General features: G+C 45.3%; 1 protein-coding gene across 2 annotated transcripts in view; it reads left to right on the top strand.

Moving 5' to 3' along the window:
- Nucleotides 1-1080, top strand: part of KIF20A (kinesin family member 20A) — a 42136-nt gene extending 41056 nt beyond the window's left edge. For both annotated transcript variants that reach the window (XM_077472357.1, XM_077472356.1), the window contains one exon: nt 413-1080. In XM_077472357.1, the coding sequence (XP_077328483.1) occupies nt 413-724 (312 nt within the window). In that variant the 3' untranslated portion in view covers nt 725-1080. The remainder of the gene's footprint in view (nt 1-412) is intronic.
- Nucleotides 1081-16222: the final 15142 nt, after the last annotated feature.

Genomic DNA, 16222 nt, shown 5'->3' with positions numbered 1-16222 from the left:
CCCACCCCTTTTACATATGAGATGGTACCACATAGTGCTGGATTTGCTGATGTTATAGTGCAAAAACCAAATAGGGTTTCCATATCACCAGTCTAATGTCTTTGTGAACAGAATAAAATGGTTGTACTTGGTCACCCATGTCATGTGACATATCACAACCTGTATACCCAGCCTAAATGCAGCTTTTATTTTTTTTTTTTTTTTTCTCTTAATCACCAAGGCTTTTTCCAAATTCAGTTTTCAGAATGACTGACTCAGAGTTACTGTGTTGAAAAGATCTCTGCTAAGATTGTGAATTTAGAAATGATCAGTCCTTCATCTAAAGGCAAACAGTTTGCTCTTTTTCATTTGCTGGTCAGCTTGGCTCTCTCCTGCTTAAAGTGACATTATCAAATATTTTTCCCGTTCCTAGGAGAAGACTCTAGCAGAACTACAAAACAACATGGCCCTGGTAAAGATGGATCTTCGGAAAAAGACAGCTTGCATTGCAGAGCAGTACCACACTGTACAACGATTACAAGGGACACCTTCTGGCTTTAAACGCATGTGTAATAATGAGAATCTGCAGCCTAATCAGCCCTCAGAAAAAAAGTCTTTCCTGCGCAATCTGCTGGCCAGGACTCCTGGACAGAAAGCTCTCATGGAGAATAGCCCTTACAGCCGTGTCCTGAGAGCACGCCGTTCCCCTGTACTAAAGACTATTGCATTTGGTACCAAATATTGACTATAAACTTCTTCACAGTGGACTCAACACTGTTGCTGCTAAGGCTAATGGTGGTAGTAACTGTACAGTGCCTTATCCTTACAGTATTTAGTCTATATATCCTTGATACTTCATATCTTACCAAAGGACTAATATGAAAATAGTGTCTTTCTTGTTTTAAAAGGGATTTCATGGGCAATGACACGTCATTCAGAAAAAAAAAAAATGCTGATGGCCTGCATGGTTGAAAAGGGATGCAGAGTTGTTTTTATGAGGTCTACAGGTTTGTGTTTTTATTTTGGAGCGGTTCTGACTTTTCACATGTGCAATATTCATCATGTATGTTAGTTGCTAGTAATAAACCACTTTGTACAGCTGCTTGGTTTATACTTAATCTACCTGATTTGGCTTTTGTAAACATTATCTTTTATAGTAATGTCACATAAAGGTTAAATGCAAAATCTCAAACATTTTGTTAGTTTTGATTTGCCACATTTTAAGACCTCATTCACATGGGTGTAACTATCCATACACCTATGCAAAGGGCATTCTTAACCTGCAAAGGTTGCACATGTGATCCTGGACAGTGTTCCAATTCTTACATCAAACCAGCATGGATGTTCATTCTGGGAAGTGCTTGTAGATCTGTGCAGTCATCTGCTTGTCCTTGATTTCAACAGGCTGCGCAAAACACCTGGGCAGAACACCCTTGGCATGGCTGTACGGATTGGTGCACCTATGTGAATTAGGCCTAAACCTTTTTATTGTTCAGAGACCACCCATCACATTAAAGTAGAAATACCATATCAAGTTTAATCTTGAAGCTGAATTCCAGGTATAGATATTTCTTTTGTTCACTGACGGATACAGCTCCTTTTAAATCTTGACCTTAGGTTTATATCGCCACCTTCAGGAGAGGACTAAGCAGAACATGTAAAAAATGCACAGCACCGCCCAGGGGATGGTCCCACTGGCTATAACCCCTCTCTGCTTCCTGCAGCTCGGGGGGGCTCCGGGCTGTCAGGTTCCGCTCGTCTTCGTCTTCTTTTTTTTTTTTTTTTTTTTTTTTTTTTACTCAGAACACCTTGTGACTGACGCAGGGCAGAGTAGACGGCGGCAGCACAGCGCAATACTCGGTCAGGCTGGTGAGTCCTGTGGGGGGGCCCCTTAGTCTGCGAGCAGCTAGGAGGGTGGGATTTTGTGTACCTTGCCTTAAGTCCCTGAGTAGTGACAGATGAGTGAGGGTCAGCATGACATCAGAAGCTGGTGCTTCTTCCCCAGACATCCCTGCTATTGCAACCGGCTCGCCTGCACAAAATGCGGTGCCTATGAATGCTTTGTCGGCGTTCCTGAAGTCCTTTGTTGCCAGAGTGAAGATGGCGTGCAGGTGCAATGGAGGTAAACGCCCCATGACCCCCCCCCCCCCCCCTTCTGGGGAAAGCGCTGATTCAGACTTCGGCCCCACTGTGACAGGTGGCCCCTGTTCTGATGTGGGCCAGGACAGAGAGGATGACTGTCCGGGTTACCGCAGGAAAAAGCGCTAGTAGGAGCACTTATCACAGTGGTGCGGGATACCCTGAAGATACAGGATACAGCAGGGGCATCTGCAGAGGTGGCAGTCCCTTTTGGGTCCTGCAGACTGGCCCGCACGCCTAAGGTGTTTCCGTATTTGACTTATTTTGATAAGTTAATTTACAAGGAATGCGGGGAAGCCCGCAACGTGCTTTTTCAGTCCCGAGAAGAATGGCTGTGCGTTACTCATTTTGAGGAGAGTCTCCTGAAAAAATGGGCATCTCCTCCGGTCGTTGTAACCACGATTCCAGTAGAAGGGACTCCTGCCTTCAAGGACCCTGCCGACAGGAGGCCCGGTCCATGTTTACTGTGGTGGGGTCAGCGTTACGACCTCTTGGCCACTACCTTGGTGTCGCAGACGCTTACTGAATGGGCAAAGTTGTTGCACCGTGAACTGGAGAAGCAACAGACTTCCCCGGTCTGCTTAGAACTGGCAGATCAGTTGGTGCATGGCCATAAGTATGTCTGATGCGGCCCTGCATACGGCCCCCCTGCTCTCTAGAGCAAGCCGTATCAGCAGTGGTGCTACGGTGCCTGATTTGGCTGAAACACTGGTCTGTGGACCAGGCATCTTAAAAAAAAAAAAAAAAAAAGCACTGATGGATTTGCCCTTCCAAGGTGAGAGGCTATTTGGAGCCTCGCTGGATGACATTTATTAAACATGTTACCAGGGGGAAGATCACATTGCTCCCACAGTCCAGGAAGGGTAAGGAGCCACGCCGTAGGCAAGGGCCCTCTTTTTCCACTCAAAAACTGCTTTTTTCGCTGCTCAAAAAAGGTCAGCAGGTAAGCGTTCCCAGTCTGAGGTTTGCCCCAGTCTCTCGGGTGGGGGGTAGCCTTCAGGAGTTTGCAGCTCGGTGGACCTCCCTACTGCCCAACCAATGGGTCTGCAAACTGGTTTCATCAGGATACAAGATAGTTTCTTGTCCACCAAACAGATTTTTTTTCCCCCCTTGAGAGATGGAGTCCCTCCCATCAACACAGGAAACACATTGCCAATCAGTTCAAAAGGTGGACCTTCAGGTCCCTGGTCAGTCATTTGTGTTTCCTCCGTCAGAGGAACATGTTGCCAGGAACCAGGACGACTAAATCTCTCGGGGGCTACCTGAAGGGTGTGAACCTGCGCTGGGGGACTGGGTCCTATCCGGCAGATTCTCAGCTAGTCCACATTCTTTGTGGAAATAGGCTATCTTCAGGCTCTGGTAAAGCCTTATGCAAACAGTGTATTGCAGGCATTCTTAAAACCGAGGCAGACTCCCCCTTGGTTTAATTCCTTGGCTCCTTTAAAGAAGAGATGGCTTCAACTTTTAAATCTCTTCGGGATTTAATTACGGATGTAGGTACAGCTGCTTCCACCACTAGGGCAACTACAATCTCCTCCTCACCATGCCTTACAACACCCAGTTCCGGGGAGCCCCGTATAGTCAGGGAGCATAGCCCTGCGTTAGCCCTGAATCCTCTGATGTAGATTCAGACCAGGATGAGGATCAGGCTGTAGCTAACTACCTCCTCAAGAGATAGCTTATATCTTGCGCCCTTGAGGAGCTATTGAGCGCCATTTATGATACGCTGGAAATTGATGAAAAAGAGACTCAATTAACCAGGCATGATTTAATGTATGAGGCTCTGGGGGAAAAAGAAGGCGAAAGTTTTTCCCATACATAAAGTACTTTGTAAAAAACAGCTCATACTCACTGATCATCAGCCGGCTGCAGCGTTCTGCTCTCCTCTCCTCAGCGATGACTTCCGTGTGAGGAGAGGAGAGCCGATTGCCTAGCAACCGGCTGTTTGTTTACCTCACATGACGGCCGTGATTGGACACGGCCGTCATGTGATCAGGAGGGCCAATCACAGAGCCCTCCTGCCGATCTGAGATGTGCCGTGTCCGAGTGACACGAGCACATCGGGATCGCGCCGTTGCGCGGGCACGATCCCGCTATCGGAAGTAGGCGGCTCCCACCCGGCCGTATATATGCATTGGCCAGGTGGGAAGTGGTTAAGGCCACAAGTTTTATCTCGGATGCCTCCACTGATTCCGTGAAATTTACGGCTAAGACGGCTGCACTCTCCGGTGTGGCTAGGAGAGCTGTATGGATGAAAACATGGGGTGGTGACACGGCGGCCAAAACTCGCCTGTGTAGTGTCCCTTTTACAGGAGATCTGGTCTTTGGGCCTGAATTAGATACCGCCTTAGAAAGGACAGCAGATAAAAAGAAGACCTTTCCCATTTAAAAAGAAACCTTTTCCAAGATTTTTTTGTCCCTCAAAAGAACCTGCAAAAGGGGAGGAGTTCAAGCCTAAGAAGCACTGGACGGGTCAAAAAGGGAAAAGCAAAGGGGGCTTTTTAACCGCCCCAGTGAGATCAGGCTCCCTGTGGGGGGAAGGTTATCAAACTTTCTTCCACAATGGGAGAAGATGACCTCAAACAAGTTAGTCTTAAACATTAATAAGGAGAGGGTATGCGCTAGAGTTTCACAGCTGCCCACCCTCCAAATTACTTGTAACAAAGCTCCCGAGTCACTCAGAGCAGGCCAGGGCTTTACCTTTACTGATGGGTGAAATGGTGGATCAAGGGGTATTGACACCAGTCCCCATTCAGGAGCAGGGGGATGGTTTTTACTCTTATGTTTTTGTAGTAAAAAAGCCGTCCGGGAAGTTCAGACTGATCATGAACCTCCGTCCTCTGAATCTCTCCATCCGGTACAACAAGTTTCGTATGGAGTCTATTTATTCAATAAAGAATCTCCTCCAAAAGGAGGTATTTATGGCTACCCTGGATTTAAGGGATGCCTATCTGCATATACCTATAAGGAAGGAATGCCAGAAATGTATTTGGATGGCTATTCAGATAGATGCAAAAACTTATTTTCAGTGCAGAGCTCTTCCATTCGTACTGTCATCCTCCCCGAGAATCTTTACCAAGGTTCTCGGGGGAGGCACTAGTTCCATTAAGGCTTCAGTCGGTCTCGATCATTCCATATCTAGACGACTTACTTCTGACGGCCCACTCGGAGAACAAGCTCTCTCAGGACTTAGAGTTAACACAGCTCAGTCTAAGTCAGCTAGGGTGGATTGTCAGTCGGGAAAAATCCAAGACTGTTCCTACTCAGGAGATCCTATACCTAGGCTACAAAGTCAGCTCAGTGGATCAGACGATAGTGCTACCGGAGGAAAGGAATTTTGAATCTGTGGCACAGAATCTCCTTTTCTCCAAAGCTGTTCTAAGTGTACAGTAAGAGATCATGTCGGTACTAGGTCTCATGACAGCAGCCATTCCAGCTGTGCAATGGGCCAGGTTCCATCAAAGGGACCTCCAGAGGTTTTTGCTAGAACACTTAAACAGCAGGGAATTGGAGGAAGAGGTATCGATCCCCAAAAAAGTAAAACAGTCCCTCTGGTGGTGGAAGGACGCAGGGAACCTAAACAGGGGGGTTCTCTGGGTCTTACATATTACCTCCACTCTGACCACAGATGCGAGCAGTTGGGGTTGGGGAGCTCATCTCAACTCAGACTGGGCCCAAGGCCTGTGGACTCAGGAAGAGAGACTTCTCTCCTCCAATTGGAAGAAGCTAGCGGCAATCCTCAGAACTATACTAGCTTTCCAGACCATGTTACAGGGTCACCATCTACAGGTCCGCTCAGACAATGACAGCTGTAGCATATCTAAACAAACAAGGAGGTACCAGAAGTCCTTGTTTAATGTCAGTGGCCAGGCACATTTTTCAGTGGGCAGAGTCCAATCTAAAGTCAATTTCTGCGATACATTTCAGCACTGCGGACTTCTTGAGTCGACAACGAGTCTCGAATCAAGAATGGTCGCTACATCCAGAAGTTTTCAATCTGATAGTAACTCGCTGGGGAAGGCCAGTAGTGGATCTTTTTTGCAAACAGAATGCAAAAGTTCAAAATTTTTGCTCTCTATGCCCAGGGGGATCACCCTTTTGGCAGTGGATGCTTTACAAACTCCATGGACTTTCAGCTTGGCATATGCATTTCCGCCACTCCACCTTATCCCAAGGGTTCTAGCGAAATTCCTTGCGGAGGAAACATGCTTAATCCTTGTGGCACGATTTTGGCCCAAAAGGCCATGGTTTACAATGCTGCTGCAGCTGTCAGACCAGCCTCCACTGAGACTTCCCTGCTGATGGGACCTCCTGTCGCAGGGACCTCTTTTTCACCCTCGAGTAACCTTGCTGAACCTCTCAGCGTGGTTACTGAAGAGGAAATCTTGAGAAGTAAGTGCCTGACAGAGTAATTCAGACCCTGTTAGAGTAGAAAGCCAACCACCAGGGCTATATATATATAAAAAGGTCTGGAGAAAATGTAATAGTTGTTTGGATGGCTGTGGGAGGAAAGACATGGACACAGCTAATATCCTTCAGTTTCTACAAGAGGGGGTAGACAAGGGGTTAACCCCTAGTACTATCAAGGTTCAGATAGCTGCCCTAAGTGTGTACTTAGAAAAAACTGTTGCAGGAAGATCCTTTCATTTCTAGGTTTTGTAAGGCAATCTCTAGATGTAAACCAGTCAGAGTCAACAAAGTTCTATCCTGGGATCTAGCTGTCATACTGAAAGCGTTCTTAGGATCTCCCTTCGAACCTATATCGGAGTCCTCTCTAAGACTGATCACACTCAAGACTGTTCTGCTTGTAGCAATCACCTCAGCCCTTAGGGTTAGTGAGATTAGCAAGCTTTTTCTATAAGAGAACCGTTCCTACAGATTTTGGAAGACCGAGTTATTCTAAAGACAGACCCTGGGTTCTTGCCAAGTGGCATCTAAATTCCATAGGTCGCAGGACATTATCCTTTCTGCCAGAATGCATCAAATAAGAAAGGGGAAACTTTTCATTTGTTAGATTCTAAATGGATTTGTTACCTTAAGGTATTCTAAAATGCAACGTCTTACATCTGATTCCCTCTGCGTCCTGTTTTCAGGTCAACGTAAAAGACAGAAGGCCTCAAAAGCCACCATAGCTAGGTGGATCAGGTCAGCTATAGCAGAGGGTTATAGAGCAATGAACAAAGACCCTCCTGGGGGTATTAGGGCCCATTCCACAAGGGCATTGGTGGCTTCCTGGGCAGAAAAAGCTGGTGCCACCCCGGAGCAAATATGTAAAGTAAAATATGTGGTCAAGCTTTTCCACCTTTACAAAATATTATTGACTGGATCTAATGTCCAGTCAGGATCAGGCCTTTGGGGGGGAAAGTCCTCCAGGCTGTGGTCCCACCCTAATCTGGTGAGTACTTGGGGATCCTCTCAAGGGCTGTCCTGGAAGACAACTGGGGAAAACCGGAGTTAGTACTCACCGGTAACTCCTTTTCCAGTAGTCTTCCAGGACAGCACGATCCCACCGTTTATTTTATCTCATACGTTTAATACAATAACGATATTGCTTGTTGTGGTTATGTTGTTTTTTTCCAGTTCCATCCTTCGGTTCTTGGTAAATGACTGACCAGGGACCTTTTGAAATGATTGGCAATGTTTCCTGTGTCGATGGGAGGGACTCCATCTCTCAAGGGCTGTCCTGGAAGACCACTGAAAAAGGAGTTACCGGTGAGTACTAACTCCGTTCCCCCCCCCCTCCAACCTTCATCTGCTTCCAGATCCTCGGGAGGCCTTGTTTGGGGCAGTACAGGACCTGCTGCTGCGTGGGGTGATAGTAGCTGTACCGACACTGGAAAGGATTCAGGTATTCTACTCCAATCTGTTTGTAATCCCAAAGAAGGAAGGAGTCAGTCCAATCCTGGACCTCAAGGCCATCAACAGCTTTGTGAAATTGCAGAGGCTCAGGGTGGAATCAGATTGCTCTGTGGTCGCTGCACTCCATCAGGGGGACTTCTGGGCATCCTTGGACATCAAGGACACATACTTACATGTACCCATATGTCTCGGGAATCAGAGGTTTCTGCGATTTGCAGTCGGAAGAGCACTACCAATTTGTGGCTCTCTCTTTTGGCCTGGCGTCAGCACCCCGGGTCTTCACCAAGGTGTTAGCCCCAATTCTGACGTTGTTAAGGCACCGTGGGATCACAATCATGGATTACCTAGACGACCTCCTTCTGAGAGCAGCTTCCGCCTCAGAATTAAGGGAGGATGTAGTGATCACCATACAGATTCTCCGGGACTTTGGTTGGGTACTGAACCTAAAGAAGTCTGTGCCGACTCAACGCCTGGAGTACCTGGGCTTACTGCTGGACTCCTGTGAAGCAAGCGTTTTTCTCCCTTCAGACAAGCTGCAGACTCTTCAAGCTGCGGTAAAGTTGTTGGTGAAGCGCAAGTGGGCTTCGCTGCGCTTCTGCATGAGCGTTCTGGGCTTCATGGTAGCCACTTTTGAAGCGGTACCGTATGCTCAATTTCACACTCGAGTCCTGCAAAAGGAGATTGTCAAAATGGGACAATCTGTTATCCCTGGATTGTCAAATTTGGGCGAGCCAGCTAGTCAGGGATTCCCTTCTCTGGTGGCTGAGGTCTCCTTCGGTCTGGGAGATCGTTCCTTCCTCTCCATTGGACAGTGACCACAACGGATGCCAGCCTGACCGGTTGGGGGAAGTTTTGGGGCATACAGTCGCGGGAAGAATCCCAACTGCTGATCAATGTGTTCAAAGTTCGGGCGATCAGGTGGTGCCTCTCCACATGGTCAAGGAGGCTACAGGGGGATCCAGTCAGACAATGCCACCGTAGTGGGGTACATAAACTATCAAGGAGCTCAGCTGCAGCACGGAAGGTCGCTCACATCCTCCAGTGGGCAGAGCGGCACGTGCCAGCCCTGTCGGCCATATACATTCCGGGCGTAGAAAACTGGCAGGCGGACTACCTAAGTGGTTTCCCTAAAGTGGGGCACACCAGATGTGGATCTCTTGGCTCAATCGAAAGGTGCAAAGGTTTGTGTCCAGGACAACAGACCCCTGGGCGGATGCGTCAAAGTCTCCATGGGGGCATTATCGGCTGATTTATACCTACCTCCCTCCCTCCCCCCAACTTAAGCTCCTGCCATGTCTGCTACACAGAGTGGAGGCCAAGGGGATTCCAGTAATTCTGATTGCCCTCAGCGTTCTTGGTATGCCGACCTAGTACGACTGGTGGCGGATGTTCCTTGATGGCTGCCGATGCCAGTGGACCTTCTATCGCAAGGTCCGATACTTCATCCTGATTTACCATGGCTGTTGAAAGCCAGGTACTAAGGGACCGAGGTCTGTCGCTCAGTAATTTCCACGATGCTGAGGGCACAGAAGTAATTTTCTCAAAAGATTTACCATCGTACGTGGAAGGCTTACATCTCCATGTGTGAGGAGATGGGGTGGCGTCCACGCACATACTGTTTCCAGGATCCTGCTGTTTCTGCAGCGAGGAGTGGATCAGAAACTTGCCTTAAGCACCATCAAGGGGCAGATATCGGCTTTGGCTGTCTTTTTCTAACGTCCCTTGGCGACTCACTCATTGGTCAGTACCTTGTGCAAGGGGTTCGACACGTAGTCCCTCCAGTTTGACCACCGCTACCTCCATGGGATCTGAATCTGGTGCTATCAGCCCTTAAACTGCTGTTTGAAAACATTAGGGAGATTCCCTTGTTAACTCTTTCTCATAAAGTAGTCTTTCTAGTGGCTATTACATCTGCCAGGAGGGTTTCTGAGTTGGCAGCCTTGTCATGCAAGTCTCTCTACCTAGTCATCCACAAGGATAAGGCGGTGCTATGTCCGCAGCCCTATTTTCTTCCAAAGGTGGTTTCGGCATTTCATCTAAATTAGGACATTGTGTTACCATCCCTATGTCCTAAGGCGACACATCCAAAAGAAGTTGCTTTACATTCCCTGGACATGGTCCAGGCTCTACAGGTGTATCTGTCTGCTACGGCTCCTTTCCATTATTTATTTATTTATATATGAGCCTGGGGTATGTCAGATTGGAATTCTGCTTTTTTTTTAATTTTTAAATAGAAAGGGGGCTTCCAGATTCTGATAGATCCTACTGACCACAGCCACCAGGGCAGGGTTCGGGGAAGAATTCCTTTTCCTCATCACAGGAAACTACAATATCTAAGGACTAAAGGGGTGCAATAGCACAGAATTTTTTTTTTTTTTTTACATTTCCTGGCAGCATGTGGTAGTAGCCCAGCTTCAATACTAATGCATCTCTCTAAAGTTTTGATGCCCATTCCCTTATAAAACACTGGAAACAAACTGGGTGGGTTTGTTTGCTGCCCCCTGAAAAAAAAAAAAAAAGATGAATCACCAGCTGCCCATGCTGTGAAATTTCTGCGTCTCCAGCCAGGTGCAGTGAATAAGGGAGGAGAGAATTGCCCAAAATGCGATAAGCTAGCTCAGAGTGAACAGTGAAATTAACATCAGCCCCCCATTACACTCCCATATATACATAAAGTAGCTCACAAAAGTGAGTACACCCCTCACATTTTCGTGAATATATTATATCTTTTCATGTGACAATACTGAAAAAATTACACTTTGCTACCATGTAAAGTAATGTATACTGCTTGTATAACAGTGTAAATTTGCTGTCCCCTCAAAATAACGCAAAACAAACATTGTCTAAACTGCTGCCAACAAAAGTCAGTACACCCCTAAGTGAAAATGTCCAGATTGGGCCCAATTAGCCATTTTTCCCTCCCTGATGTCATGTGACTTGTTAGTGTTACAAGGTCTCAGGTATGAATGGGGAGCAGGTGTGTTAAATTTGGTGTTATCACTCTCATTCTGGTCACTGGAAGTTCAACATGGCACCTCATTACAAAGAACTCTCTGGCGGGATCTGAAAATAAATAAATAAATAAAAAAAAATAATAATAATAATAATTGTTGCTCCACCTAAAGGGTGGCCTAGGCTCTAAGAAATTTGCCAAGACCCTGAAACTGAGCTGCAGCATGGTGGCCAAGAACATACAGCGGTTTAACAGGACAGGTTCCACTCGGAAAAGGCCTCACCACAAACCCAAGAAGTTGAGTGCAAGTGCTCAGTGTCATTTATAGAGGTTGTCTTTAGCAAATAGCCATGAGTGTGGCCAGCGTTGTTGAAGGGGTCAGCCTGTCAGTGCTCAGACCATACACCACACACTGCATCAAATTGGTCTGCATGGCTGTCATCCCAGAAGGAAGCCTCTTCTAAAGATAATGAACAAGAAAGCCTACAAACAGTTTTGCTGAAGACAAGCAGATTAAGGGCATGGATTACTGGAACCACGTCCAGTGGTCTGATGAGACCAAGAAAAAGTTTATTTGGTTCAGATGGTGTTTGGCAACAACCAGGTGGGGAGTACAAATACAAGTGTGTCTTGCTACAGCCAAGCGTGGTGGGAGTGCCGCGGTGTTTTTTTTTTTTTTTTTCCTTCTTTTTCAGATCCTCAGCGAGTTCTTTGTCACGAGGTGCCATGTTGAAACTACCAGTTTGTGAGCGATAACGCCAAATTTAACACACCTGCTCCCCATTTACACCTGAGACCTTGTAACACTAACAAGTCACATGACACCAGGGAGGGAAAACGGCTAATTGGGCCCAATGTGGACATTATCACTTAGGGGTGTACTCACTTTTGTTGCCAGCGGTTTAGACATTAATGGCTGTGTGTTAAGTTATTTTGAGGGGACAGAAAATTTACAGTTATACATTGTAGCAAAGTGTCATTTCTTCAGTGTTGTCACGTGAAAAGCTATTAAAAAAAAAAAAGAAAATAATTGTGCTAGGTGTGAAATAAACAATACATAAAAAAAAAAAAAACATGAAGGATACCCTGCAGCTAAGCACTATAACCCCGATATAGGGTACAAAGAAAAACAGACAAAAAGTGCAGCGCTGGGTAATAAACTAATAATGCAAGTGATTATGAATAAAAAAACGTGATTATACCAAGGATTTATTCTAAATAAGTGATCAAAAAAAACATCATAATAATCCATGTGTGTTAATATGATAAATCCATGAGCAACAAACACGTGTGTCAAACGCAAAAACAGTTCATGGGTGAAATAATCCAACAAAAGAAGTGTTCACAAACAAAATCCAAATAATACGTTTCCACCAATAGAGCAGCCCGTCACCTAGGAATAAGCAAAGGAGGCTTGGCAAAAAGCCAGCAACCACCCTTGTTCGGGGGGTCACATAAGGCTTACTGTTGAAGCACCACCGACTGTCCTCACAGGTAACCGGCCAGCGTCTGGAAAGTGGTTTCAAAGGCGCTTCTGTGTCATTTCCTTCCCACCAGTGGTCATCCAATGGATTTCCGCAAAAAGTTATGAGGAAAAAAAAAAAAAAGACTCCAATAGTGCAGAGATTCCTTTTGACTAAATTTATTCAAAAAAGGTACCAACAGAATCACAATGCTTAAAAACGTTCCTTGCAAAGACAAAAAGATAAAAGGGCTCTGCTAATTTACAAAAAAGCAATTTGCGCACTCGCACTGCGTGTATGCGCAATGTACCTACGGCCGTTTCGTCACAACTAACATCATCAGGGGTGCGCAAACGCGTGCGCCTTATATACCCTCATGGCATGGCAAAGAAGCGCATCCATTGGTTGTTGTGCGCATTGTTCAAAGCTTATTGGGCAGAGCATAGAGAGCAGTTCCTGCCAATGCTGGCGTCATCCTGTCTAGCAGATTTTTTTTAAAATATCTATTTCATTAAAATAGCGCCATCTTGTGGAAAACTACCAGAATACCTGAAAAAGGAAAAAAATATATACTAAACAGTGCTGGCGTCATCCCAATCAGCAAACACCTGCCAATTACTGACACCTTCAGGCCAGTCATGATACTACTCCAAAAACACTATATAAAATATTTTATTAAAATAGTGCCATCTTGTGGACAACTACCAAAATATAAAAAGAAAGAGAAAAATATATTTAAAAAAGGGGATGGGAGATACAATATAAATTGATCTCTTGTTCCCAAACCCATTAAAACCTAATTGTTAGGCCAAAATTGTCAGTATTTATGTTGCAATAGGATATGCTCCTTCGTAATGCCACAACACAAATATCCAAATAATCTCCTCACTGCCAAATATACAGTCCATAGAATAATATATATGACCAGAGATAATACATTGCCAAAAATAATATTAAAAAGAAAAGAACATTAGATAAACCAAAATATCATAACAATGATGAATGTAGAGAGGGACACATAGACCAATAGAGGAGTCATCAACAATTGTTTATAAAACGGTTGATGTCCCACTCTACATTCAACCCATTGGGGACATGAGAGCCGAGCTTATGGATCCAATTGGTTTCGGATTGGGAAATGGTTCTTCCTCCATCTTCTGACAGAAGCGCCTTTGAAACTACTTTCCACAGATGTTGGCTGGTTACCTGTGAGGACAGTCGGTGGTACTTCAACAGCAAGCCTGCTATTCTACTAAGCCTTATGTGACCCCCCCATGAACAAGGGTGGTCGCTGGCTTTTTGGTAAGCCTCCATTGCTTATTCCTAGGTGACGGGCTGCACTATTGGTGGAAATGTATTATTTGGATTTCGTTTGTGAACACTTCTTTTGTTGGATTATTTCACCCATGAACTGTTTTTGCATTTGAAACACGTGTTTGTTGCTCATGGATTGATCATATTAACACATATGGACTATTATGATTTTTTTATTTGATCACTTATTTAGAATACTCCTTTGTATAAGCATGTTTTTTATTCATAATCACTTGCATTATTAGTTTATTACCCAGCGCTGCACTTTTTGTCTATTTATTTTCCTTTGTGCCCTATATCGGGGTTATAGTGCTTAGCTGCAGGGTATCCTTCGCGGTTTATTTATTTATTTATTGTTTATTTCACACCTAGCGCAATTTTTTTCTTTTTTAATTTATTACACGTTTTGATATACAGTTTTTGCTGCTGGTGTATCTGTAATGGATATTTTTGATTATAGATCCCAAGTGGTCACTGACACTAAGGGGGTTTTTGATGGTAATGATGATCCAAGGGATGATCTAGCGGGATGCTTCCCAAGATTAAAAAAATCTTACCATCACTGAGGTTCATACTAGATGGTACATAGCATATCTGGAGGAGTATGTAAAAGCTAATATGGTCCCCAGGAGCCTAAGATGGGATGTCAATCCCCAGAAAGAGGATAGTGAACTAGCAGAATGGTTCACATTTTTTAATGAAGCAGGAGTTAATTTTTATAGAATTTTTGATAGCCAAAAAGAAACGTAAACTAACAATGTTGGCTCTAGAGATTAACAGTATTAAAAATAAGCTGATCCTTTTTAAAACAGAACAGGATTATGTGCATAGATCAGAAGCATTGAAATCAATATAGGGATGTGAAGAATTATAGGGAGAACGTGGTCTTCAGGTGGCAGGTCACACCTCCCTCTGATCCTCCACCCGGGGGCACTGATATGTCTGGTATTCAAGGGACACAGGAAGGAAATCAGTTGGTTCATTCTGACGGATATCATATGTGTCACCACTCCCCCAATCTGTCTAGAGGTGGGGCCTCTCAGCAGCCTCCTAATCTATCTAGGGGAAAAGGAGGCAGGAGAGGTTTTATTCCTCGCCCTCCCCTACCACTCACCTCCACCTTGGATACATCGTGATGGACATCAGGTGTACCAAAGGTATAGTGATAAGCATGATAATCGCAAGGATATTGGAAATCAGAATCACTGAGGCGAACACCATGAACAGATTCACTCCTCTGGGTAATGATAGCGGGGAGGGTGCATATGGTTTTTATTACTCTCAAAGCCAACATATGAGGAAAACCCGTTTTGGACAGGATTTTCAGTTGGCCAACAGGGGAAGAAACAAACAAAATGGCAATGCAAGAGAGGGAGCAGAGGGGGGAAGGGCCTTCACTCCAAAAAGAAGGAGGATTTAGATGCTAATGGTATCATAAACCTGAGCACAAAGGAATTATCTAAGGAGGAATTACAGACTTTGAACAAAGGTTTAAAGTTCGCACCACCCCGGAATCTGAATACATTTCAGACTTTCATAGATGTGCAAAAGTATATGTGCAAACTTAACATTAACCACTTCAATACTGGGCACTTAAACACCTTCCTGCCCAGACCAATTTTGAGCTTTCAGCGTGGTCGCACTTTGAATGACAATTGCGCGGTCATGCTACACTGTACTCAAATGAAATTTTTATCATTTTTTTCCCACAAATAGAACTTTCTTTTGGTGGTATTTGGTCACGTCTACGGTTTTTATTTTTTGCTAAACAAATAAAAAAATACAGAAAATTTTGAAAAAAAATATGTTTCAAAACTTTGTAAATAAGTACGTTTTCTCCTGCACTGATGGGGCTACACTGATGGGCACCAATGAGGTGGCACCAATGAAGTGGCATTGATGGACACTGATATTTGGCACTGATAGGCAGTACAGATGGGCATGGATAGGTGGCACAGATGGGCATGGATAGGTGGCACTGATGGGCGACACGGATGGGCACTGATAGGTGGCACAAATTGGCACTGATAGCTGGCACGGATTGGCATGGATAGGCGGCATGGATAGGTGGCACGGATGGGCACTGATAGGCGGCATTGTATTATATTATACTGTACTAATGGATGCCAATCAGTGTCAAACAATAATGCATGCCAATCAGTGATGCCCATTGTGGGCACTGATTGGCATCCATTGGGGGCACTGATTGGCATCCATTGGGAGCACTGACTGGAATCCCTGGTGGTCTAGGGTGGCATACCTTGTGCTGGTCATCCCTGGTGGTCTGGTGGCATCCCTGGTGGTCCAGTGTGGGCATCCTCGGGGGGGCTGCGCTGATAATCTATCAGCACAGACCCCCCCCTGTCAGAGGAGCAGCCGATCGACTCTCCTCTAATCGCGACTGACGGAAGCGAGTGAGGAAAAGCTGATCACCGGCTCTTCCTATTTACACTGTGATCAGCCGTGATTGGACACGGCTGATCACATGGTAAAGAGTCTCCGTCGGAGACTCTTT

The sequence above is a fragment of the Lithobates pipiens genome, unplaced genomic scaffold (genome assembly GCF_037356315.1).
Source record: "Lithobates pipiens isolate NorthernLeopardFrog02 unplaced genomic scaffold, aLitPip1_a1.2 Scaffold_8, whole genome shotgun sequence".
Taxonomy (NCBI): domain Eukaryota; kingdom Metazoa; phylum Chordata; class Amphibia; order Anura; family Ranidae; genus Lithobates; species Lithobates pipiens.
The sequence above is the reverse complement of the archived record's forward strand: the minus strand, read 5'-3'. Positions and strand labels throughout refer to the sequence as shown.